The sequence below is a fragment of the Sylvia atricapilla genome, chromosome 2 (assembly GCF_009819655.1).
Source record: "Sylvia atricapilla isolate bSylAtr1 chromosome 2, bSylAtr1.pri, whole genome shotgun sequence".
Lineage (NCBI taxonomy): Eukaryota > Metazoa > Chordata > Aves > Passeriformes > Sylviidae > Sylvia > Sylvia atricapilla.
Window position 1 is genome coordinate 29,296,362 of NC_089141.1, and position 27,246 is coordinate 29,323,607.

General features: G+C 38.5%; 1 protein-coding gene across 3 annotated transcripts in view; it reads right to left on the reverse strand.

The window, feature by feature from the left end:
- Positions 1-27,246, reverse strand: part of RSF1 (remodeling and spacing factor 1) — a 60,383-nt gene that overhangs the window by 6,596 nt on the left and 26,541 nt on the right. For all 3 annotated transcript variants that reach the window (XM_066341229.1, XM_066341230.1, XM_066341231.1), the window contains 11 exons: positions 24,538-24,630; positions 23,698-23,903; positions 21,564-21,721; positions 16,039-17,768; positions 13,572-13,769; positions 12,326-12,430; positions 10,946-11,025; positions 6,222-6,276; positions 4,811-4,917; positions 1,831-1,898; positions 533-740 (listed from right to left, as the gene is read on the reverse strand). In XM_066341229.1, the coding sequence (XP_066197326.1) occupies positions 533-740; positions 1,831-1,898; positions 4,811-4,917; positions 6,222-6,276; positions 10,946-11,025; positions 12,326-12,430; positions 13,572-13,769; positions 16,039-17,768; positions 21,564-21,721; positions 23,698-23,903; positions 24,538-24,630 (3,008 nt within the window). The remainder of the gene's footprint in view (positions 1-532; positions 741-1,830; positions 1,899-4,810; positions 4,918-6,221; positions 6,277-10,945; positions 11,026-12,325; positions 12,431-13,571; positions 13,770-16,038; positions 17,769-21,563; positions 21,722-23,697; positions 23,904-24,537; positions 24,631-27,246) is intronic.

Here is a 27,246-nt window from a genome sequence, read left to right on the forward strand (position 1 = left end):
ATAATGAAAATTTTCCTCTTCCGATTTCTAAATGACAATCAGGCCAAAAAAATTCCACAAAATACAAATTTTCAACTCATTTTTTTAAAAGGAAATCATCAGCCTCATTTTAGCTACATTTCTGTTATGGATTTCTTCTCGACAGTAACATCAGCCAGAGAACTGAGCCCACCTGGCTCCTTCACTACCAGAAGCCTGTAGTGAGGCCTCAAACATCTCAGTAACACTTCTAGAATGTGTTATGCTTGAAATACAGACTGGCTGATGTAAGCACATGGATCCAGAGTGCAGTTTTTCCAGTACAATGACGTTCCCCTAGGCCAGGTGGACTCTATGGTAGTGAGTTTGGAACTGGGTAATTTTTAAGATCCCTTTCAACCCAAACCATTCTATCATTCTTTGATTTTTACTGGTACTGTGCAGTGTCATTACAGCACTGGGAACATGCTCCTGATGGTCATTTCAGGGGCACTGCAGAGTCACCAAAGCCTGTAGAGGTTGGTAACCTGTGGAAGTTAAATTGCAGACCCACCCATCACTGATCTTGAATTCATCCTCACTCTCCTCTTCATCCATGTTACTGTCACTATCCAAGTCATTTAGTCGCCGTCGTTTCTTGCGTCGTGCTGCAGCAGCCCGTTGTGGTCGCTTGTTTTCCTTCCTTTCCTCCTCTAGGATTGTGGAAATGTCTTTTCCACGGTGACCTGTGATATTTGACATGTCTTTGCCTCTGCCAATGCCTGAATTCAGTGACAGAAAGGGAAAAAAATAGCAACTTTATTTTCTTGTTTAATTTTCTAGAGATCTTTCTTGCATGTGCCTAACTTCAGTTTATTTTCTGTCAAGCAGAATATTCTCTTGTCAAGCAAGACTCTGCCCAGAGTCTTGCTCCTGACACACACAGCCCAGCTATGGTCACTTGGAAATATTGAGGTCCAAGCAGATGGTAATGGTTAAGTGTCTGCATTCTCATGCCCAACACACATTATTGCCATGTCAGTGCATTTTGAGAGGACAATTACCAGAAAGTACACTTTTTTCATAATGTTGAATATCGTTCTTGGGAGATGAAGAGTTTGAGCTGTGGTTTGGCCAAGAAGTGGGATTTTTGAAAAGGTGCTTTAGTGTTGAGACTTGGTTATGTTTACCGTAACGGACCCTTTGTTACACACCCACAGACACAAGATTTTTCAGATCGTCTGTGTGCATCCACGAGGTCTGAAACTGGTGAGTGTCTGGAGATGCCACAGGCCAAACAACTGAGGAGCAACGTTTCTTTTGTTACGGCAAGTTAAGGTGATGCAGAAGCACAAATCCACCTCCATCCCTCAGACAGTGCTGAAGATCTCTGTTTTGGTCCCATGTTGCCTTAACAGACAACAAAGAACAGAATTTCACTTTATTGGTGTTCAACTGAGAAGTGCTAATAGAGCTGGATGAATATTAAGACAATTTGGTACACCCAATCTTTAGGGGGTCCAACTGCAGACCCATTTGTGAGCCCTCTTTTTACAGGGGACAAATGTCAACAGCACTGCTGCCATACCAATCTCATATCCAAAATGTACTCATTACACATAGATAAAAACCTGTAAGGGCTAGATGTAACTATGAACTTTAACTAATTTTCTGACATCTTTTGGCAGCATGGGACAGCCATTCCTAAGGGAAATTATTTAGTTCCAAAAATACAGCAGTAAAAAAAGTCCCTGACAAACTACAGAGTTTAAAGGGAGAGAATTATATTTGTTGCTTCTCATATCAAAATAAATTTGTTCTCCATCTTCTTACCACCATTGCAATGCACAACAAGTAACATCAGAAACATACCTCCTCCATCAGCCTCCTTGATATCATCTTCAATTGCCTCATCAATTGCCTCATCAAATTCATCAAACCTAAAAATAACAGCTTCCATTTACCACTTTGAAGTAAACCTTAATTAAATTGTTACAAAAACATACCTCAAAATCTGAAAAAATTACACTGCACAGACAGAGGGCTAGATACATAATTAATTAACTAAAATAATGGGACAGAATTTTAAAAAATGGCTGGTTTATTATCAAAGTTGTGTTTTTTACTTCTATTTGCTTGTGGATTATTTACCATTGCCTGTCTTACTATGGAGTGACATGAACAGAAATCCCCTTCCATTTTACACAACAGGCCTCTGAATTTAACAATATGTAATCTGAAAGTTCTTTGAAATGGTTTCAATAGCATTTTCACACAAAGTATTCATCATTTTTCCACAGCTTTTATTAGATGACATTAGCTCTATCAACCTTCAAAACAGCCTGAGAATCATCTGTTAAACTCAATGTAAAATTCTTTATTCTGTCCACATTTTCCTTCAGAACTGATTTCACATGGCTGCTTCCTACTCTTACAGCTCACAATACTTTATGGATCTGCAACATTCTAAGCTGGACAGATAAAATAAAACACAAAGTACAAAGTTCCTCATAAATCTACGTAAGTAAATTGTAATGCAATGTTACATAACTGAATAGGACAAACAAAAGCAAAGTCTTTGAGTATGCTTGTCCTGCAACAGCTTTTATAAAACTGCATAAATTTCTGTACCCTGAGTAACTCATTTAAAGAAAATAGCAAACTGAAGAAAAAAGATCCTTTCAACACAGATGACCTCAGCTTGTTTCTTCAGTTATGAATTCAAATTCCATAAAAAAAGGATTGTTGCCAGTTTGAAAAAACAGATGCCTTTAGCTCCAACATGCAAAAGTACAAATTTTATTAACTATTTAGAAAAGACTTTTTATTTAGATGCAAATTTTTCTTCTCGTTTTTTAAAAAGTTAATTTTTTGGTATTTTTAGATACAGACAACCAGAACTGGACAATACATTCATTAAAGATTCCACTTCTCGGTAATGAAAGAAAGATTACAGTTATATTTACCTTGGTCCTCCACAGGAACATACAGCAGTACAAGAAAAAAATAAATCTACTACTTTACTCTGTATTCCAAAAGTAAGCATGAAAAACTTTCTCCTTTAAAAATAAGGACTTCTGATATCTTTATATTACTTAGGAGCAACTGCATGCCACTCTCAAGGCAGCTTTACCTAGCAAAGAAATAACTCTGAAATTATTCCATCAGTAAAATTAGTTCCACATTACTCAAACACTTTTTCCTCCACACAGCTAAAAAAAAAAAAACACCCTCTTTAAAATGTGAGAAATCACTTAATGTTTTCAAACCACTGCTAACAAATAACCTGAGCTCAGCCACGAGCTGACAACTGCTTGTTCATTATGTGTAATGGAACATAATTGCTGCTGCTGCTGCTTTATTCATGATGTAGGTTTTTGCTAACTTGCTCACGAGAGGACTCAACAGACAGGTGATACAAAGGGATTACGGATCCTTTAGAGAACAGGATGCTCCACAATTCAGATCTGTCTTCTGTGGAATAAGACTTTCGGCATTTATTTTCCTCTGATGTCCACAACTCTCCGTGACACCAGTGCAGCTTCACTGCAGACATAAATCTGACACACTGATACCTGTAATATTTTCACCAGCTCAAACTTATGTGTATGATGAAGTCTGTGAGAAAGATTATCACTTTTTATCAGAAGATTGATTTTTCTGAAACATTACATTTAATAAAAATTTACTGTCATTGCACAACACGGGTCCTGCTGAAGTCGTGCCACACACACCCCACCCTACAGGCAAGGGGTTTTTTTTCCTCCTGGTCAGATGCTGCCTGACCTGTCATTAACATAACAGCAGATGCATATAGTCTTGCCCACAGCATAACATTCCTTACAGGGAAAGCTGAATTTCCCAAAGCAGCAATGGCATTTTCTGCTGTTCATTCAAAAAACTACTAAAATCCAACAGCTAAGCAAAGTCAGACTGAGGGTTCTGACCAGGCTGGAAAACTCAAGTCTACAGAAATGCCATGCCTCTCCTCAGCAGCAAAACCAGGGTAACTATAAATTCAATGATGGTTATTGTTGGGAAGTTATAATTTTTGATGATAAAGGTCTACACACAGCAACTACTGAAAAGATAGAGTTTTCTCTTAACATTCCTAATGCATCCAGGACAAACCCTACACTCTCAGGCAGCCACATTCTTTCCTAATTCCAAGGGCATTCTACTTGCCTGGTGAACTGAAGACAATACAGAGTGTCACAAGGTATTATTTAGAAAGCTGTTTATAAAAACAACTTGGTAATACACTGAGAACAAATGTTGTTATTAAGATCATGCTGAATTTTGAAAACCTTAGTGACCTATCCTACTTTCAGAATGCAGAGTCTAAGTATCTTGGTACTTTCATTTACTAATTGCATTTTTGTCACAATCTCTAAAGAGTTACAGATTTCTCCAAAAAGCTGCATTTTTAGTTGCACTGTGTGATAATTACATTTTAAGTTTCATGCCCCTTTCATTTAAGGAAGGTCTAAGCTGGGGAGAGGAATGAAAGCAAGGAATTAAAGTCTCCTTTGCAAGAGAAAGAAGAGGTTTAATTCACCTGCTTTAACTCACTCTAGAAACTTGAGTAGTACCAAATAGTACAATACTCCTCCAGTATTCCTGAACAGAACACCATATACATTTTAATTTTTTTAATGCATCACCCCTTTACTATACCACCTCATGCTCTCACAACCACCAAGCATGACCAGTGTTCAGAGGGAAGAACAAAGACACTTTAGCTGAGCTTCCCTGCTAAATGTAAAATTTTACATGAGAAGTGGTGGGATGATTCAGAAAGGAAGCATCAGTATGACTTTTGCTGTACAAGCTATTTTAACAAGCTGCTGACCTGTAGCTTATGCACTTTCGGGTTCTGGTAGATCTCCGTTCAAGTTTCGATTTGGGCTTTTTGGAATCTTTCTTCTTTTCTTCCTGACCTTCAGGTATTTCCGGCTCCTGTTCAGGTGAGACAGAAGTGTCAAAAAGCTTTATCTCCTCCCTCCCTTCACACTCATTATGACTGAACTCACAATACAAATTATTCATTCTGTCTAGAAGGCTCATATGCCCAACCCAGCACATTTTAACTTGTAATATAGTGACTTATTACAGCAGTTCAGGTGAATTTGCACATTTTGCCCTTATAGGCTACATAATTTCCAAACACAGAGTTTAAGGGTTCAGGCTATTGGATTATTCTGTTTATGCTCCAATGCTGAGATCATGCCTTGGGTGATACTTCCAGGACTAGTAAATGTGTAAATGTGGCAGCTGAACAAACTGTGGCCACCATCTCTACATACTGAACACAGGAATACCTTTACGTGGTTCAGTTTCAATAAATCTTCATGGAGGTTAGTTTCATTATATTGCTTGCAAGTTATTAATTTAAAAGCAAAATAATCTGCCCCCAGGCTGCATTTTTCAAGTATTTGCTCTAAGCCATAGATTCTTCTGCAAGTTTGAAAAGTCTGCTATAGTTTTTCTGTTATTCAGAGACAGGGAGAAAAAGCTAGCCTTGTGACAACCAGGCAGAGTGGAAAGTCTATGTTTAAAATGAACAAAAGTTCCATTTTAAACTGCAAAGAGTGATTATATAATTCCAGATGAAAGCATTTGGCTAAGACTTCAAGAGACTTGCTTTAAAGTGTATTTAAGTGTGAGGAGGCTGTCCTTCACATGAATCAATGCATTTTTCCTCTTTTCTCAAGGGAAACCACACAAAAGCATCTGTTAATGAAACATTAAATGTTTACAGTTTTTATTCACATGACCTTAACATCCACTCCTTGAAGGCAAATACTATGCTGCCTAGAGATACTACATATTCCCTCTGATTCATAAGCCAGAAACATTTGTTTCCATCAGTTCCAAAGGAAAGCCATGACAATTAGCTCAGACCTAGATAACTGCACAGCAAACACCACAGTTAACTAACTGATTCCCAACTATACAAACTACTGAATATTGAGCACTCAACTCAAAACCCAAATGTAATGGGCAGGGAGGTAGTCAGGCAATCCCTCACTGGGAGAGGACTCTGTGTGGCATCAGGTGGCTCTAATAAACACCGTAAGGCTCCTTTGGTTTCTCTACTATATTCAGTCTAAAATGAAGGGTCTAGAATTATTTCTGATTTGCATATAGATTGACTTTTCTTTCCAAGATGCTACTAGCACCTCTGACACAGCACTGAGAGACTTCCTCCCTGAGAAGTTTAGAAAATAAAACAATAATACCACATAAACAGACTAGCTTACCTGAGGTGGAATGATGTTCTCAATACTGATACCAACGTACACCAATCGCTCTTTTCTTGAGGAGAGAAAGAAAATTAAAATAAGCTTACAGAAAGTCTGCAGATATCTAAAATAATACTATAATTAGCACCATTTGAAGCTCTTACTATATCAGTAGGCAGAAACATCCCAAGAGAATGTTCTAAGTGAAAAGTTTTTGAAATTGGGATTATGTGCTAATTCTCACGATTACATTTTGCTGCATGTATAATTTAAGAGATTTCCAAAGAGTTCTGACAATCAAAAGTATTTGAAGATTGTGGGCACCAAAGAAATTATTGAATTTGAGGTATAAAAGGCAAGTAAAAACCAACTGAAAAATATTAATGCTGTGATGAAGACTATGTCGTCAGATTCGTAACTACCACCAATCGTGAAGGTGATGAAAGATAAAATGGGAATAGAATCACACTGAACTGGAAAAAATATATAAAGATAGGATGCAATCCAAAATTAATAAATGCCAGATATTATACCCAAGCAGGAAGAACCAACTATACAAACACCAGGGGACAAATAACTGCCTGCAGAGCAATTCTCTGCCAGAGAAGAACAGCCTGAGCAGAGATCAGCAGAGTCAAACTGCTGCATAAAGAGCTATGATGACAGATGGACGTGCAAATAGGACAACAGCCGACAGGACACCTGAAGGACACCTGCCATGGCAGTCAGTCCTGTTCACACCTGGCTGGAGCACTTAGAGCCATCTGGGCACCACACATTCTCCAAGAAACATGTGATCCAGCTGAATAGTTCAGAGCTAGCCAGTGGGAGTTACTGAAGGGCAGCAGACATGCCTTGTAAAGAAGGACTGAAAATATAGAATGGAACAGTGTAGAGTTGACTGAAGATGGAAGAGAGAGATAAGTATCCAAATACAGGACAGACTCTTGTAAGGAGAAGCAGGCTGTCCTCCTTGTCCACAGCGTGTTACAGGATTAAATCTACAGAAGTAAAATTCAGTTTAGACTTAGCTTTCCTCAACACTGACATTCTGCATCATATGAATTGCCTCGGGGACAGCTCTGGCTCCTGAAGGACAAGTCTTCCCTAAGTCCTGTCAGTCTCAGCTAGGGATGGACTTGCTGACACTTCACAAACAGCACTGCATGCTGATCTTCATGGTACTGAACTGAGCTTTCAAAATAGCAGTCTTCGAGGAAGAATAGCCAGGTACTAATGCAGACTAGGGTGGGTAACCAAACTCCCATCACCACAGGTCCCTGCTAGCCTTTATCTAGGAAAACAAGGGGTAATTTAAAGAAATTAAGAGCACAATGAAAGTTGGTGGCATTTACTGGTGTCTGGAGGGACATGGATTTTTGAACTGAAGTATCTCAATCAACCAGAATCAGACTGTTGAAGTTACAGGGAGTGCTCGTATGAGCCTGTCACACTACACTTGAGTTGCAATAGGACATATCATGCACATAACTACAAAAATACCAAAGACATATTAATTTTAGATATGTTTACTTCATTGTGTGATGTTTTACATATAGAAGCATCAATGTGTAAAAATTTTGTTTCCACTTCATTAAGTTCTGAAGAATCTAAGTAAATTTTGAAAGTCTTCCAAGTAGCCCTCTGCACTTTCTAGCATAATATTCTTAAATAAAATGAACAAACACAGTTCCTAAAGTAATACTGACAAAGAGTAAAACGTTGTTTTACAGGTAAAAAGACCATGGACTTCAACAACGTAGTATCGTTATGCCTACTGAAATGATTGGCTGTCTATATAAGGAATCGATTTTGCATTCTAATGTAAATATTCCTAAGTGACAGATAAAAAGAAATCCTTATCCAACTGGGCACTATTAGATTGGTTGGATAAGGAGGAAGGATGCTGTGCAAAATCACTATGCTCTTGAAAATTAATTAAAAGAACATTTTAAAGCAAGGAATACAGTAACTGAAATGAGAAAGGAGCTAGAAGTGCAAACATTTTAGTATCCAGCAAGTGTCTTTGATGGTTTACTCAACTTCTCATTTCTTGTAATGCAAAACATCAAGAGACAGGAGATTAAAAAAATTCATCTGTTTTTAAACATGATCAGCATAGTTTCCCAGTTCTGCTATTCTTCTCCCTGGCTTAAGTATACACTTGCTTAACAAATCAGCAAATGGAACAAGAAAATTCTGCTGAGGTCAAGGTCTTGAAATGAAATAAAAAATGATATCGAATTAATTCCTTATTCCTTTTGTGGCAGACAGGAGCTCAGGACTTCAGCCAAGAGTTTAAACATTTGAATCAAGGCATCTCCAAAGGCAGCAGCAGATAAGCACTGTCAAGGTTATTTCCTAGGCAAATTCGAGAAAACATTTTATCTCAAATACACGTCTGCAAAAGCTGCAACAGGGAAGTCATGAAAGTGCGCATGAAAGCAAGTACCCCACATGGTTTGGTCTGGGAGAATTAGACAAGTAGTTCCTAGAGAGAATTTCCATCAAGAAGTCTCAAAGTATCCAACATGGATTAAAAGGGAGATCCTAGAAGGCTTTAATGTCCACTCCCTCCAGCTGGTGGTACGACATGATTATAGAAGGTAGTCTGTACATGAGAAACCTGAAATTCATCCAGGTTGTTGTGGGAGCATTTCCAATTCATGAACAAAAAAAAAAAAGGGGAAAAAAGATAGTATTTCATCCATTTGTATTTGTAAGTCAAGGGGAAACCTAAAGGTTTCATTTAAAAAAAAATCAGTGTCCTAACAGTTTGGAGATGCCCAAGCACACGGCTGAGCAGCTGAATCAGCCTCAGTCAGATTCCTGAGAGCTGGAAAGAGCACAACAATGTCACAACTTCAAAAAGCACAATAGCAACACTGCTTTGAAGAACCTATTAGGTAGAAAAATCCATAATGACACAGTTGGATTTCTTCTCTTTGCCAAAAAGGCACACACCAACTACATACTGAGTTTTCAGAAACACTGTATTCAAGTATATCTGTGCCCCAAGCAACCAGCCTACTTTAACATACACACTGAGCTGTAATAACAACTATAATTTCCTCTGGCATTATGATTATTCAGCCTTTTTACCTTCTTATTTGCTACAATACAGCATTAAGTTGGAAGACTTCCATATCCAACTATTGCATTGTGATATTATAACTCAAGCTTATTTTTAAGAAAAAAACACTGGAAACTAACTAAAAACCTCAATTGTATGACATACAATATATAAAGCATTAGGTTCATTTGGTATGAGGATCAAATTGCAAAACACTTAAACATCTGTTTCAGACACTGAAAACTGCTATGATATCAACCATATTCTCTCTTGTTGCTCTCAGAAGATTGTGTTTTTATGAAACACTGGTAATTTCAAAAAAGCAAGACAGACTGGCAAAAGCTTGCATTCCATATAATGTTTGCCAGCAGAATATTTACCAAAGTAGGCCCAAAAATACTGTTCACTAGTAATGAGCACTCCCACCATAAAGCAAAGCAGCAGAGGTCCTGTGTGTCCCATACTCTGCACAGATGGAGGCTGTGTATACGCTGAGTGCACTCATAAAAATAGCTGATAGTTTCATTCCCACAGCTACAAATTCAGCAGAATTGGCAATAGATAATTTCACCACAGTATGATCTAGATACACTCTGAGCAGAAGTAGTGACATCAGGAACAGTTGGTACTTGATCTGTCACTATCATTGTTGCTGCTGCAACAGCAATAACAAACAGATTTGAAGAAAGCTGAAAGCAGACACAGATTGTGCTCCCATCTTCCCAGCACTGACTCACTACATCCCATGTAATACTACAGTCCCTTCCACAAATATAAGCCTGCACAATTACTGTCTTTAAAAGGGTCTCACCTTTTAAAGACATTTATTTGCCTTTTAAGATAAAATTCATGCAAAATTTTGTTTAATAATGCATACAGATGTTATTAAATTCTGCAAAGTACTCAATATATGTCCTGAAAGGTATAAATTATGCAGACTGTGTTTCATGTCCCTCATTTCCTGGTCTGAAAGGTCTGAAAACTGCCAATAGAACGTTCCAACTGTTAAGGCTGTTGTTCCTAACTGCAGTAAATACGTCTGCATTTTGCCTTTGGTGATGGCAGGGGTGGACAGTTAGTCAGAACCGGGTGATGATAATGCCAAGGTTGTGTGTTCAACCCCTGCATGGGCCATTCACTGAAGAGTTGAACTCGATGATCCTTGTGGGACTCTTCCAACTCAGAATATTCTGTGATTCTGTGCTCACTGCCCCACAGCAGTTGCTGCATAATCTTGTACATTAGGTAGAGTTTAACAGAATCTAAAGCAACAATTCTCAAATACCACAATAATCTGGATGACTATTGGAGCAAAGTCAAGACTTAAACTTGCTTCCAGCAGCTACACTACACATGATTGACAGTCAGCTGAATCAGTGCTGGAAATCCTTTAACTGTTGGTATAACAAAGTCAAACTCATGTTCAAGCACTTTAAGCCAAGTTTAGTACAAATGTATTTGCTTATCTTTTCCAGTTATTGTACTTTTCCTCCCTTCTTGCAAGCTGCCCCAGTACCGAGTCAGTAACAATTGGTGGGAAGTCAAAATTGGTCTTACCAATTCCCAGTCTCTTCACTGCTTTTCTCCCCAGTCCTCAGCTATTTTAATGCTAGCTCAATTATTACCACCCCTGCACAGCACTGCTGTGAGTGCACCCAAACAACAGTACCTGCGTTCTGCACGCTCCTTCTTTTTTAAGACAACATCCAGATCTTGTAATTGTTCCTCTAATTTCTCACAGAGCAATTTCTAAAGGAAGGAAACACAGTATTAATTTATTTCATAGCCAGCTATTTTCACATCAAAGAACATTCTGACTCTTCATTCACACAGTCTGTATCTGGATGAAGCCTTGCTACACTGGAGGCTCCTCTTCAATGAACAAGGCTAATAAAGCCTGTCTTTGTTGGATGAGACTTTGAGCAACCTGGTCTAGTGGAAGGTGTCTCTGCCCATGGTAAAGGAGGTTGGAACTAGAGTTCAGTGGACACTGCAGCAAAAATCAGAGATACACTTTAGGATCATTTTCTTAGCAAATACTCAAGGAGCTGTATGCAAAAATGACTTTTAATGGACAAATTGTGCCTTAGTCCACGTTAATGCTCTCATTATATTTCCAAGGATGCTCTTCATCCTTCTACACACCTGTCATTTTTCACACTAAAGAGTACTTTAACAGCAACAGAACAAGGATATGCCATACCTACAGGCGTAAAGAAAACATTCTTACATATTTAAAATCATCACTACTTCAAAATGCTCCTCAGAAGACAACTAAAAATCAACACCAAATACACTCCTTTCATATTGTGTCCAATGTCACTTAGCTTACTGTCAGGCAACAGCCCTTTTAGTACAGAATTTCTCTAAAACCAAGGATAAGGGTTGGAATCAGGCAGATTATCCTGAGAACGTGTACAAATGGTTTCCCATTAATTTAACAAGAGCAGCATCACTCACTGTCTGCTTATCCTCCCAACTACCAACCCTACTTCTAACCTTGGAATAAGGGCTCATACTTGCCTATTACTTGGCTAGAGCAACCCTCCCTGGCTTTCCCAGCAGAGACAAACTATACCCTGAGATTCATCAATAACAGCAGCTTTCTCTAACCAGCTTCTGAGCAAATGTCTCTGAAGAGGGAACAGCATTTCAGAAACAGCTGTTTGCTCTGGCCACTGATCCATCCCTTGTTGCCTACTGCTTCTGCCTCCTGCATGATAATTTAAATGTTTCTTTTGGGAAAAATTAATACATAATATCTTTAATACTATACTATTTGTGATTTCATCAGAGATGGGAGATAATCAGTGTGACTGGAGATTCCCAGCAACACATCAGTCACTCATTGCTAGCAGAACAAAGAAAGAGAAAACCATGTCACAAACTCAGTTTTACTAATGGATGGGAGGGAAGATCAGCAGTCTTACCATTCATCCCAGTCTAACAGACAAAAAAGATTATAGAAAGGACTTGTTAAAAGTCCCAGCCAATCCCCACAGCCACAAGGAAAGCTGCAAAGAAGAGTGAGGCCACAAAGGAACCGTACATGCTGGCAAGGCGGGCAGAACCACTCTCCATCAGGGATGATCATCAGTGGAGGGCGAAGGCAGGCTGTGTGGTAGCCGCTGTCACAAGAGTCACACAACAAAATCTGTGCAAACAAAACGTATCATGAGTATCTTTTGGCATTACCACGTAACAAGCTCCAGAACTATTTCCCTGGCCAACACAGAAGTGTTTGGACTGTGCCAAAAAAACAAAAAAAGCCCTGTACCACTTATTCTGTACCACACTTCCAGGGCTAAGGTAGGTTTTTATGGAAAAGTTTATTCATCACAGTTTTCCATGCTAACACCAGATTTCCTCTTACTGCATCTTCTCAGTACTATGTGCCCTTAGTGTAGAATCTGGTAATGCTTTCCAGTTCCTAGACTAAGTGGAAAACCCCATCTGAACAAGACATGGTATTACCTGTTTTCTCTGTGCTCTCTTATGCAGGAAAGCTGGCCTTTTTCCTCAGTCAGGATAACTTTATTACCTGTGTAGCAGGAACAAAGTCTTGCAGGGCATCCAGAACTAGGCAACTACTAGAAGTTCATTCTTAATTGGGTAAAACTTGAGATATTCCTTTCCATAAAACTTGAGAACAAAGCTGGCATAAGCTGTGTATGTATCTACTGGAATATTTATCTCTAACATCCTAAAGGTCAAACTTTCTCTCACCTACGCCAGGTTTACCTGTCAAACACTTACGAGTGGGCTTTTTTTCTGGATCCATATCAGGACTGCACATGAAGATTTCCCAGAAAAACAGAGGAATTCGTGATGGTATCTACCACAAATAAATGAGAACCACGAGAAATAGCAAAATCTTGTTGTGCTCTGTCTGGGATTTCTCTGTACTCAGTCTTCAGATGCAACTACATCCAATGAAGATGACTATGCAGCTATGTGGCTATGACACTGATGCCTCGGAAAGTAGACATCACACTGCTGGGGTTTTTTTAATGTTACTTCCCCCGTATTCATTGCAACTGCAGGCACAACCTCAAAGCCTCACGCAGACTGATTCTCAATGGGCTAAGGTGCATCACACCTTGTAAAAGATGGTATTTTTGTTTTGGCAAACAGGAAAAATAACTTCCTTATTACAGGTAACTCATCTACTCCTGATTTACCACCTAAAACCTAGAAGATGCTTTCCTACATACGGCCACCCTGAAGAATCATGTGCCTTGAGACACCACCAAATCTGACACAACAACTCACAGAAGCTTTCCCCAAAAACCTACCAGCTCAGGATGATTGGGAAGGCCACACTTCTTGCAGGGCTCATCGTCATCAGCAGGTGGAGCTTCTTCCTCCTCCTCCTCCTCCTCTTCTTCCTCCTCCTCAGAGTTTTTTTCACTCTCAGAGTCCTCAGTCTCTTCATTGCTTGAGTATTTCCACCTGCCACGTGTCCGCGTACCCGTCCACCGAACTTTGCTTCTCTATGAGACACCATTTCAAAGAAAAAAACACAAAGGAAGCCCACAGAGTTTCTTCCCAGATCTTAAAAAAATATTTGTTTCCAGAGTGAAGTGATTCATTTCAGTCAAAATGGCTGCAGTAAATTTACAGCAGAGCATTTCAATGAATATATTGTCTTTCCAAAATCCTTAAAATGCAACCAGATATAAGGAAAAAATTGCATCTACGTGCAGAAAGAAATTTTCCAATATATTTAAACATAGGAAGACAATTTTTTCCACTCAGCCCCATTTTTTCTATTTTGACAACACCAGCTTCATAGTGAACATGGTAAATTCCACAACCCAAAGAGAATCTTTTTTCTCCCACCTGTCCCGCAAAGAGTTTATTCATTTTATTTTACGTTAGAAAATGTGTTTGTTTCTGAAGTAAGATCATTGCACCTTTTAAGCCCATAACTTACATATAGGTCTTCTTTCACATTTATACTTTTTCATTATTTAAGTGAAACATGATTCAGCTGATGCTTCTTTTTGCTAATCAAAGGGGCATCTACCCCTTTCTATCATATACCATGTTATGAATGAAAATATTTTGAATATATTACCATATTTTGAATGAAAAAGAGGTTTTATTTGAAATTCAGAAGACTATTCTGAATTATTTAAATTACTTGGTGCAACTAAGGTATTTTCGATTTAAAGCAGTATGTCAAACAGAAAAAACTTTTATTCCCATTGACTGACTTGTTTCTCACACTTGTCATTCTCTCACAACTTCTTACCCCCACCCCACAGACACTGAAAACAAAAAATAACTTTTCCAGCTTTTTCAACTCAAAACGTCTTTTGAATTTTGTCTAAATCATTCACAGACCTGAATAAGCTGAATAAAGTAAAATGCACAAAATATTTTATTTCTCCTGCATGAAGGACTCGTATTGGCATTTATCATATTGGTAAAAATTTGTTTCAGGTTCTTAACATCAGTTTAGAGATTTTACTGCTCCCTAAGCTTTAGGAACAAAGGTACTTCAAATCCATTACAGTCTAAGTTTAGGCTACGGATTCATCATACACCATCAAAATTTCAAATCACGTTTTCGTAAGACCCATCTTTAAAAAGAAAAGGAACCCCAAGATATAAAACAAGCTATTAAAGATCCTAGAATTCTTCATCCTGTTTAAATGACAGAAGCTTAACCATCTCAAACTTCTTCCTCTATCGTAATTATTTTTAAATCTCTCTAGAAAACTAAATATCTTTAGATCTCTTGATCTTTCACACATAAAGATCAAGTTAAAACAGTTAAAACACGTGTAGCAACAGGACTTAAAATCACTCTTACTTTCATATGTTTTCTTTTTTAGTTAAAATCTTTAAATGAAAAATTTGTTTTTCATTTCTCCATGCATGTGACAGAATTTTTGTTCATTTATTAAGGTTATCCAATATAGCAGTATGTGAAAGAAACTTGCTAAATGAGTGAACGTTTTGGAAAAGCTACATCAGTCAAAAAATATGTTGCAGTGGAAAATTATTAGGATTTTACAAGTTGATATAAAAAAGTGCACTTAAAAATATAAACTCATTATTCCTCTTTTGTTTTGTGCTGCATATCCAGAGAAAACAACAGATAAATTAATAAAGGGTTATTTATAAATAGAGTCTCAGAAGCACACCATATAAATGTATGTTTATCTTTCTGTGATATATTTACCTCACGTACTTTTAAAGATCTATTCTGCATAAACAGAAGTTAATATGAAAAAACTCCCTACACCCACATTAAAATGTGTATCACATGTGAGAAAAGCCAAATCATATCATGAATTCACCACAACAATACCTTAAGCTTCACTTAGAAACAGAAATCATATTTTTATTCTACCCCAATTGTTGGTTCCTTTTTAGCTTATGATCATTCTGACCAACCATACACCAACAAGTATCCCTCTAGTAAATCCAAAGAGAGTACAAGCCACACAGCCAGACAGACTCACATTTGATCATGCCATTTTTTAGAAGAATTCACTCAGTTTGATTTGCTCCACTTAGGCTGGTTTAAGTGGCAGATTTTATAAACTGTTGAAGTTTATAAAAAGTCAATGTATATTAGTGCTCTCCTAGGAGGTGTTTTTAAATTGGTTGAGTCCACTAACTGAATTGCAACGCTAGTTTCTTGCAAAAGCTGACCCAATGAACATAATCTTCAGTATTCCTATGTAAGAGTATATTCTCCTTATAGATAAGATTTTCTTTACTCCCAAGTAATAAAACTGTATTTACCTTGTTAACTTTAGAATTCGTCTCCTTCTCTTGTTTTTTTCCATCTTCTTTTCGTTCTGCTTTTTGTGCTGCTGCAGGTTTCTCCTCTTCCTCTTCAGGTCGCTTCTTCTCAGTCTTCTGATCCCGAGTCTCCACAACTTTCGGAGTGGGCTTGGATATTCTTGGTGAGCGCCTTAACGTGCGGCCAATGCTGACCTCTTCTGGCGGTGTTTCTGTCTTTCTCTTCCGACTAGAGATCCTGATTGTTAATTTAATTCCTTCTTTTTGTCTTTCAGAAGTTATTTCTTTATTCTCTGTTGCACAGGTTTCTTCTTCAGAAACTAGCTTATATTTAAATTTGCTTTTAGGTACTGGAGATTCCTTTTTACTCTCTGAGGAATCCTCTAGATTAGATGCATGAGCATTATCTGATCTATCTGGCTCTGTTTTGGCAGCTTCTGGCTCTTCCTCTTGTTTTTCAGGGCTGGATTTTTCTTCTACTTTGCTCTCCTCAGGTAGAGCCACTTTACTGTCAGAGTCCTCCTTTTCTGAAACAGGTTTTTCTGCTGTAACAGGTGAAGTGGATACAGGAGGTATCTCAGCAACTTTTGGAGAGTCGTTTTTCTCCTCAGGCTCATCGTTAATTTTCAAAGTCTCTTCACCAGCCAGTGCAAGCGTAGGCAGTTCTGCAGGAGCAGATGCATTTGGAGACAACTCTAGGTTCTCTGAACATTCTTTGGGTGGTGGCAGGCTGTCATTTTTGAGATCAGTGACTTGTTTCTCTTCAGCTGTTTTGGCACAGTCTTCAGAGTTTGAAGACTCTTCTGCTATTGCCTCAGTAGTTGTGCTGTCAAGGGACTCTTTTTCCACAGGACTAGATTCCTCCTTTGAAGGCACTTTCTGATTAGAAACCTCAGAGACCACATCCTCGATCTCTTTTAGCACTGTTACTGCATTTTTCTCAATCTCACATGTTTTTATAATTTTACTAACAGAATTTAGGGAGTCTGATACTTTTTCCCCACTTTTTCCATTTTTCTCTTTTAATGAGGTACTGTCTTCCACAGTAACAGCAGAGTGTTCTGACTTATTATTTTGTATGACACTTGGGGTTATTTTTTCACAGCTAACCTCTCCATTTACCAGCACTTTTCCATCAGGACACAGAGCAGTAATGGTAGGGACTCTCTTAAAAGCTTCTTCTTCTGGTTTCCCTTCTTCCTTCAAGACATCCTTTGTTGGAGTAACACATTTACAGAGGGGCCCTTTTATTGGACTGTCATAGTCATCTGTCAGTTTGATCTCTCGCTTTTTAAGTGGTATTTTTGCCTGTTGGTCATTTTTAAGTTTTTCACTTTCTTCCATGGATTTCTCCACAATTTCTTGTGGAGTTTTGACATTACCACAAAATTCTAACCTCTCTGGCTCATGAACTGCTATTTTGTCCATACAGCTTTTTACCTCTTTTAGGTCTTTGGGTTCTGTTTTGTTTTCCTTCACCTCTACTTTAACAGGCTTGACATTTTCCTTAAAGGAGTCACTTTCTTCCTTGACAGTTTGCTTTTCTTCATTGTGTTCTGAAGGTTTCTCTAATTTCACTATTACTGGCAATTTTATAATTTCTTTTTCTTCCACTTTCTCAATTTTAGGCGCATTTTCATCTTCTTTGACCACAGGAGGAAGAAGACTTTCTGATTCCACTGACTGTTCCTCTACCTCCTCTTTTTCTTCTTTGATTTTCAATTGATTTTCTGTTGAAAGAGAAAAACAGCTATGAAACAACCAAGGGACCTACACGATTACAAAGAACTTCATAAACAGAAAGGCATAACTAAAAAACCCAACACCCCAAATCTCACACAAAGGACTCTTCTCTCACTGAATTAGTAGGAATCTGGCTTGTCTAACACCGTCATTAAATAAGTGGGCTGGCAGTTTTTAGCTACAGAACCACCGCTCAGTCTAGTCATATACTAAGATAACGCTAAACTTCAGAAGCCAGCAGCAGAAGTCTAGATTTATGCTTCTTTCAACACACATCTCAGTCCCTTCTTCAGTATTACCACAATACATCCAGAGGATACATAAAATCTAGGCAGAGGCATGAAATCTCACTTGAGTTTCTAGACTATTTCAGAAAACACAACATGGTGTAAGATTCCATGGCCTTCAAGAGAAATTCCTCAGAGAAATGAGTCCTGTTTGTACACGTTTTTATTTCAATATATACTTAACTATTGTATTTCAACAGTTCAGAGAAAAGACATTCAGCATTATGGCTAACAGCAAAATTCATCCAGAGTCTCCAGGCAATGACTACATCTCTTACATGCAGAAAATATTCTACACTCACTTCATCTGCTGTTTTTAAAGCAAGTAATGAATAGTAGCATATCCCAGGAAACCTACAGAGCTATAAGAACCAGGTTATTCCACTTTGCTAACTCAGTTTTAGATCATTCAGGCATACAGTTCCAGAATTTAGAATAAACCATACTGTGTCTCTGTGCATTTCAGTTTGTTATTTATTTTTACCACAGCCTCTTGATGCTTCAGGTTTCCTTATTTTATCAGCCATTTTGTCTCAGCCAGAAATATAACTAATTAGAAAAAGCAAATGCAATAGCACTGTATATACTAGCACAGCTGCACCTGCCACCTGGATGATGCTTTTGCAAGCATATCACAACTGCAAACAAAAAGATGGGGGTTTTGGGTGAAGAAAAAGGGGGAAAACCCCTTTTTTGTCCTTCTAGCTCACGCCTCTCCAATTGAGCTAGTGTAGGTTTTTTTGTGTGATGAGAGCTTCTGAAAGTGGTTAAAAATAAACAGGGAAAAGGACATGACAGCTAACAATTAATCAAAGAAATTAAGCATTTTAGAAAAGAACAGTGAGGAGGAATTCACAGATCTTGTATTTTCAAATACAAGGCATGTATCCATATAAACCTCAGTATCAGTACAGTAAAGATGCACCTCTAAGACTCCAGAAGTGGTGAGGTGCTTCAGAGGTGCACATTTTGAAGGGTCAAGGCTGGTTTTTCCCCCTTCATATTAGTGATCCCCACTCAGAGCCCCTATAAGTGCTTCTGCAAAGTGAGACTAACTGTAACAGTGAGAATGAGGTATTTTCTCTGTGTCCAAGTTCTTCCACTTTCCCTTTATTTCTGACTGTCTAAACTTTGTTCAGCTATTTCTTCCTATCACCTACTGCTTACTCCCAAACTTCATCAAGGATCACCAGAATCCCAAAACCTCTCCATACCAAAAATTAGCAGATGTTCCCTAGTTTAACTTCCTGAACTAATCACAAAACATTTCACATATACACAAATTACTCAGTCAATGCACAAGCTTTCCTAACACTACTGGATTCAATCAGTGAGGCCAGCAAACACATAAGCATTGGGTTAGGTTACCATGTATTTCCATGTACTAATTTAATGATATGTGGAAAACAGCCAAAGCCAACAAGTGTCAGGTCTTCCAGCATGTTTTCCCTACATCTTAGTAGGGCTTTCAGTGCAATCTCTGGACTACAAGGAGGAAATAGTACAGTTTCTCAAATGAAAGGCTCTAAGGAATGTTCTGTGACACACTGATAGCACTCAAATCACTGCAAATGTAAATAATTTCATTAATCATTAGACACACACTGGACATGGACCTGTAGAAGTGAGGCCATGAAGACGCTCAGAGGGCTGAAGCACCTCTGCTATGGAAACAGGCTGAAACACAAATTGTCCAGCCTGGAGAAGGATCTGGAAAAATCTTATAGCATCTTCCAGTACTTAAAGGGATCTTACAAGACTTTTAACAAGGGCATGGAGTGACAGGACAAGGGGTAAAGGCTTTAAATTTAGAGAAGGGAGATTTAGATTAGACATTACCAAAAAATTCCTCACCATGAGTGTGGTGAGGCACAGGCTGCCCAGGAAAGTTTTGGCTGCTCCATCCCTGGAAGTGCTCATGATCAGGCTGGATGGGGCTCTGCACTAACTGATCCAGTAGAAGATGTCTCTGCTCATTGCAGGGAGGTTGGACTAGATGGCCTTTAAAGGTTCCTTCCAACCCAAACTATTCTATGATTCTGCAACTAGTGCCTAGAGGTGATTTTACAGCAATACACAGCCTAATGCTGTGTATTGCTGTAAAATTACTGAGTGAAAAAAATTACTGTAAAAGTACTGAGCCAGGTGAATGTGCTGTAGGATTTGGAGAATTATCTACAGTATAGATGTAGATATGTTTTCAAATGGCTGCTCCTAAATTCAAAGTAAAGAAAAATCGTATCTGAAGAAGAGGTCTCAATCAGATGATTTAAGCTGGCTTGACTGAGACAAAACACAATCAGTATGTGGAATTAATTCTGCAGTGTTGGTAACTATGCAGGTTGTGTTGGCACTTAGACGCACAGCTAGATACTGGAAATGCCTTAGACTGAAAGCCAGTTCTGCCAGGCTTTGCTACAGTTTACTGCCATTTTGACAATCATCTCTTAGTACTTCCACAACAATTCCAATTTTATCTAAAAGTTTATTTATTTGTTCTGTTCTACACTGCTTGCTGCAAAGGAGGAGAATAGAATAGTAATTTGATATTCAAAACCAAGACAAGCCTTGGCTAATTCCACATATCCAATTAACTTGTACACATTTGTAGAAACACTAACACACTGGAATACCTAAAATTTGTTTCTCCATGTAAAATTATTTCCCCGTATTTTAACAAAATAATGAGACCAGGTAGTAAAACTGGGGTAAAATTACTTGGGATAACAGGCTTCTAGTTTTTCAGGTCTTGAAAGAAGACCAGATTCTTAACAAGTCAAATACTTCAGGCTGACTGATATTTAGCAAAAACAGTGCACAAACCAACAAGTCAGGCAAGTTACAAAATACATGCAATGACATGATAATTAAGGAAGGAAAAAGGTTCTTGGCTTTGATCTTGGAGATCTTTTCCAACCTAAATAATTATGTGATTTTAATAACAACAATATAGTGGAGGCAGATAAGGACAGACTCACTTCTACAATGTTTTAGCATTTTAAGTTCTTTTAACTTAAGCTCATGTCCTCTTGAAATAAAGTGTCAACTTCAAAACATTTGAGAAAATAACTTATGTTTTTCTGATTCTAACTCAAAAGCAAGAATAAACACCACACCAAATACATGATTTCAATCATAGCATTGCACAAGCAGATTTTTTTCTTTTTCAAATTTTAATGTTGCTAAACCAGAAGAAGTTTGGCAGTGGTTCAATGCCCCACAAAAACATACAACAACGAGCATTTACAATATTATACAAAATGTACAGAGTTAGTTACTGAGAAGATTTTTGACACAGCTCTCTTCCTATAAATAAATGTTTGAGATTAAATACACACTGAAAAACTTCCAAATATATTCAGAATTTCAAAGTATTCAATATTTACTTGATTTACTTTTTTTAAGTCCTGATCTAAGACAAACTTTTTGTGAAGCTGAAAATTCTAACATTGCCACAGCAAAACACTTTAAATTTGAGAAAAAAAGGCAGAAAACCTTGTGCAGCTGCTTCTTCACCCTTTTTGGTGTCTTCATCTTCTATGCTGGGACTTTCACGTGATGAATTCTCCTGCTGAGAATTGTTGTTTTTCAACAGAGCAGGATCAATTTGTGCTTTCAAGAGCTCAAGGGTCTCGGCAAGCTCATTGCGGTTTCTAGAAGAGAAAAACGCACTGTCTGATAAGCCACTTACTTACCCCAAAGGGATTCAAAAAGAATAAACAAACATTATCTGCTTAAATGAATTACCCTGAAAACCTCAGAGAGTTATACAGTGAAAACACAAGCACAGTGATATGCTTGTCCCACCAGTGGCTGCACCTCTGCAGTCAGAAATCTTTCAAGTTATCCATACCAAATGGATCCATACCTTATCTACTTATCTATCTTAATTCCTGCTGGGTCTGGATCCAAGCTGCTACTATAATTCTGTTATTTATTATCCTCTCATTAACCATCACTGATTATTCTTTGCTATTTCTTTTTGTCTCTCAGCAGAACAAGCTACAGCTCTCTGCTCATGCACCAAAGAAGCAACTATATCATTTGAGTGAAATTTGCAAAAGCAAACAGAAAATTAATTCAGATACTTTTTTGCAAGTGCTTATCCTAAGCACATGCAACAAAGAACACCAAGTTGTCCACCAACTCATGAGAGTAGGAAATATTGGTACACATCTGTATGAGCATGAATCTCAGTGCACTGTAACTCCCCATTTAAACTGCACATCCAACTATAAAAAACCCCCTTAATTTATAAAGAATTTGAGCCAGGACTGAACAGTCATTGCTTTCTTAATGGACTAGAATAATAAGGCTCTCACATCTGCTTTTCAAAGTCAATGTTCAGCGGTTTGTTTTCCCCAGGTTTCCAGAAAGAAAGGAAGCCTGCAACAATCCCAGTATGTGGAGTCTCATGGGTTTTAAAACCATTTCAGATTTCTTAATGCATTACTGTGGTTTTCTGCTGTGAGCATGGAGTGTTAGAACCTTTGCAGCAGAACCCTGGTTTCTTCTTCCTTTGGCAATGAATTTTGGAGTCTATAATGCGTGGAAGAGATGGATGATGCATGGATCAGCTCTTGATCTGTTTGTTTGGATACATTTACTTTATTCCCCCACAACAGCTGTCTACATGTAACTCGTAGTAATGCTTATCATTTTATGGCCCATTGATAGTGGTTTAAACACTTCTGTGTGACTCCCTCGGTTACTGAAGTCATGACTTCAGTGTAAATATCCTGCAGATAGTTTGGGTTGGAAGGGATCTTCAAAGACCATCCAGTTCCAACTTCCCTGCTACAGGCAGGGACACTTTCTACAAGACCAAGTTGCTCAAAGGCCAGTCAAATCTGGCCTTGAACATTTCCTGGAATGGGGCAGCAACAGCTTCTTTGATGAAACTTGTGCTGCTGCCTCACCACTCTCACAAATTTCTTCATATCAAATCTAAACCAGCCCTCTGTCAGTTTGAAGCTATTCCCCCTTGTCCTGCTCCTACATGCCTCTGTAACAAATCCCTCTCGCCTTCTGGCACTAGAAAGAGCTCCGAGTTCTCCCCGGATCCTTTTCCTCTCCTGGCTGGACAATCCCAAGTCTCTCAGCCTGCCTTCACAGGACAGGTGCTCCAGACCTCTGAGCATCATCTCCTTGGCCTCCCCTGGATTCCTTCCAACAGTAGTAATTGCAATATAACTTCCTCAAGAACAAATCTGTCCATTTGTACCTTTCCTAACAAAACTGAAGTTAAAAAAGCAAGGGTGTTCTACTTTCTAAGGCATTTAGCTGGTCAGTAAGCAATATAGAGCCATCATTCTCAAGAGAGTCTTCTCTTGCTATCCTTTCTTTATATTCACCGTAGCTTGAACTAGCAGGAAACAAATGATGTGATGGCTGCTACCAACAAATCTGTGAGTTATTTCTGTACACAATTTTTCAACAGAACACAGATGTCAATGCAGAAAATCCCACTGTCATGAATCCTACTGTGTGAGAAAAGAAGATTTGTTGTAACACATTTCTAAGCCCGAGTCACAAATAGCTAAAAACCACACACACACACAAAAAAAAAAAAAAAAAAAAAAAAAAAAAAGAAAACAAAAAAAAAAAAAGAAAAAAAAAAAAGGAATACCTAACAATGCACTTCCATGTGGATCCATCCTGGTCATCCTGTTCTTCTATGTACATCCTGACATTATGCTCCTGATCCAGCTGATACCAGTACATGAGGCCGTCCTTGTCCCGACCAATGGGCTGCAGGCGCATGGCGTCAGCATCCTCCTCGTTAATGATGTTCTTAAACTTTAGATTGTCATCAAACTGACATTCACAGAGATACTGGAAAAGTAGAAAGATATCAAGTAAGATATCAAAAATATAAACAGAAAGAAGAAAATCAGCTAACTTCATTTCAGTGTCATTTGGAACTTGTTTTTAGGCCTCCCACTGTTGGATCTGTGTGTCAGCTGTAGCTATCAGTTTTTTCCAAACCATGTTGTTTTTAAATGAGATACAAGGGTTTGGGTTGGTTTTGGGTTTTTCTTACCCTGGTTAGCTTAGAAAGCTCATTCTCAATTTTTATTACATATTACAAGTTATCTCATTCTACAATAGAACCCATACATAATTGGAAACAACCCTGACAATTTTGTCAAGACCACCAAAGATGAAATCCCATTTTGCCTTTGGAATTCGGCAAGGTAACAAACACATTTTAAAGTGTGCATTGCACAGGCAAAGAGCTCTTGACAAAGCAGTAAGCACGAGACTATTTTCATACAAAGTGTGAAAAATATGCAAACAAAGTGTTACATGCAGTTTGGGTCTATCCCACTACAATGAATAAAATTATGTCTGTTCCAAGATCAGCTCTGTATTTAATACATGCTCTTATGGTTCAGTCAAGCTAAATTTGCAAGACCTTAAAGTGTGAGAAAGTAGCAATTTAGAACCTTAGCTGATGAATGTATACCTTCAGAATCCCCAGTTTGCATTCAACACTCATTTCTAGGTATCCTTTTTTTTCCATCTCCCAAGCCCAAGTGCTGTTGAATTCTTGACATATCTGTTACAAACAAAATAAGCAGATTTCTAAGGTTAGGAGAAAAAAAGCAACTTTAAGCATTTTTATTAGCAGTACCTTACCACTGTAATTAATTATACATGATCTCTTTGGGATTGCAGTCAGAAAGTCTTACAGTACAACAAAAAGCAAAACTGAGGCACATTAGCAACTGTGCTGAATTTTCATGGAAGAGGAGATCACTGAGGTCCTAATCACCACCACATTGTCTAAACATCCTAAATTGGGGAGCATGACTCTGGAATGGGAAAGTATCATTGTCTTTGCTGTGCACAAATCTCACATTTTTCTATTTCTGTCTATTTAGAATATAAATTCTCTCAAGCAGACATGACTTCTTATTATATCTCTTTGCAGCACTTAGCAGACAAGTTGCCAGGGTCTCTTGGGGCCCCTTAAGTCCAACTGTACAGCAGATAACAAACACAACTGCTACTCACTCCACACTATGGAATTATTATTCTTCACAAAATATCTTCAGCTTCAAGCTGCTTGACAAATATTGTAAGTATAGCCAATTTCAATTTATTTAAAGCAAATAAATTCAACCACACCAATATGGGAGAAAAAAAATCCTAGCACCAGAAAAAGCAGCAGTAGAGGAGAAATAGATTGAATCAGCATGAGCTCCAGTAATAAAGGTGAAGAAGAAATTCCCTCTCCTTGTAAACAACTCAGATGTGCTTAAGACAACTCTCCTGAAGAGACCAGCTGCTCATCAGTTGAGGACACATAGTGAATCTTCAGTCAGTGAGGCTATTCCAATAGAAATATCCATGAGGAGGCAAAAACTGATCACAGCTACACCTCAAGTTGGAATTATTTTGAAGTGCCCCTGCTGAATCACAACTGTCCAATCAGTGCATGAGGTGCTGCTGCCCTTCAGTCTGTAAGGCTGGACTCAATCAAAACAGTGCAGTCTCCCAATTAACAAATTATTATTAAACATAAGATACAGTTACCAAGCTACTTAGAAACCCGCCAATCACATCTGAATGCAGCTTTCTCTGGAAACAGCAGCAAAAATAATCCTCAATTTCACCCACCAAAAGTACAGATTAACTGATTCATAATGTAGAACTCCACCTGGGCTCCAACTAAGCACAGGGGCTGCTACTCCCTCCCCCATCCCCACAGCCACACTACCGACCCTCCACCACCCCTAGTACTGGCACTGTTTCTTAGGTGGCACAAGGGTAAGCCTGCAGTTAGGTCAGCTCAGCCACACCATAAATCATACTTTGACTTGAAGCTGTGACCTACAGAGAACAGTAAAGAGCACTCTGGTCACAAGGGATCCTGCTGAAGAGCAGTTTTTCCTGCTTTGAGGTTAAGGAATACTGCACAGGCACCTCTCTGACGCTGAGCCACGGCTCACAGCAGGAGACAATCGCTGCTCCCTCACAAAATGAGGCTACTCCACTTTCTCTCTCCTTTTTGACCATGTAATATGAAGAACACTGGGAATATCAAAACCCTTGCTCAGGGCATATGCCAGTTGCTGTTCATTACTTACTCATTAAGTATGGGAGTGATAATGACAAGCTTCATGTGCTACGAGGTGTGTGACTGTCAGAGCAAAAGCTTTGAGACATCAGAGCTGATGAAGCATCTGTTCACACTGAAATGACTGCATTCTGACAATTAAAAACCAGATAATTGTGCTTTATTGTGACAAGTACTGTCACAACCCTGAACTACAGATCTCATTGATCCAGGCTCTGTTGAAATCTTAGTCTCTGCCTTCCCAGAGAGGATGCTTCACACTGATCACAAAGCTGCTGCTTGCAGGAACCGCTGGCTTCTGTGTGCTAAGAGTGGTCAGCACCTTCCCACTCTACAAGAAATACTGAAACATCTCTCTCAAAGAATTCCAAAGCAGCTATGAGGGCATTCAACACTATGACCAGAGATCCAAATGTTCACTTTAAGCAAGGAAAACAGGAACATGAAAGAAGAGTCTCCTTGACAGTGGAGTCTCCTTGGGTGGGACTACAGACACCTAAATTCTAACAATCAGAAACGTGTTCAGAATGTGCTGATTTTGAGTTGAAGGTTTCAAGTGGACCAGTGCAGAGAAATCTTCTCTGTATAAAAATGTAGTTATCTTTGACAATAGTTAAGTAAAAACTATTTGAAAATAGTTAAGTAAAACTTTGTCAGGAAACAGTACAATGTGACTTCACTACATGTTTCTCACAATCAGCTAAGCTGGAGACTACCTCTTAGTTGTTGGAACACTTGGGATCAGGCATTTCTTTACCTCAGCCATACATCACCACAAGACATTCCTTGTACAGAGGAGGGAAGTCAGACTCACAGAGACCTACAGCCATTTTCTTCCAAAAAAGACCAATGCACATGCAGGTGGATCCAACTTGGGTGGTTCACCAGCAGAAGAGGGAAGGGAAAGAACTCTCAACTACCATGTTTACTTCCTATCCCAAAATATATCCATCTATCAAAGTACCAGCCACAGCTTAGAGACAATTTTTGATACTTTTTATATGCAAAACAGTCAAATGAAACACATTTTATAATTAGTTGGTATATTAACAAAATATAATAATACATACATGCATAAATATTAAGAGCATG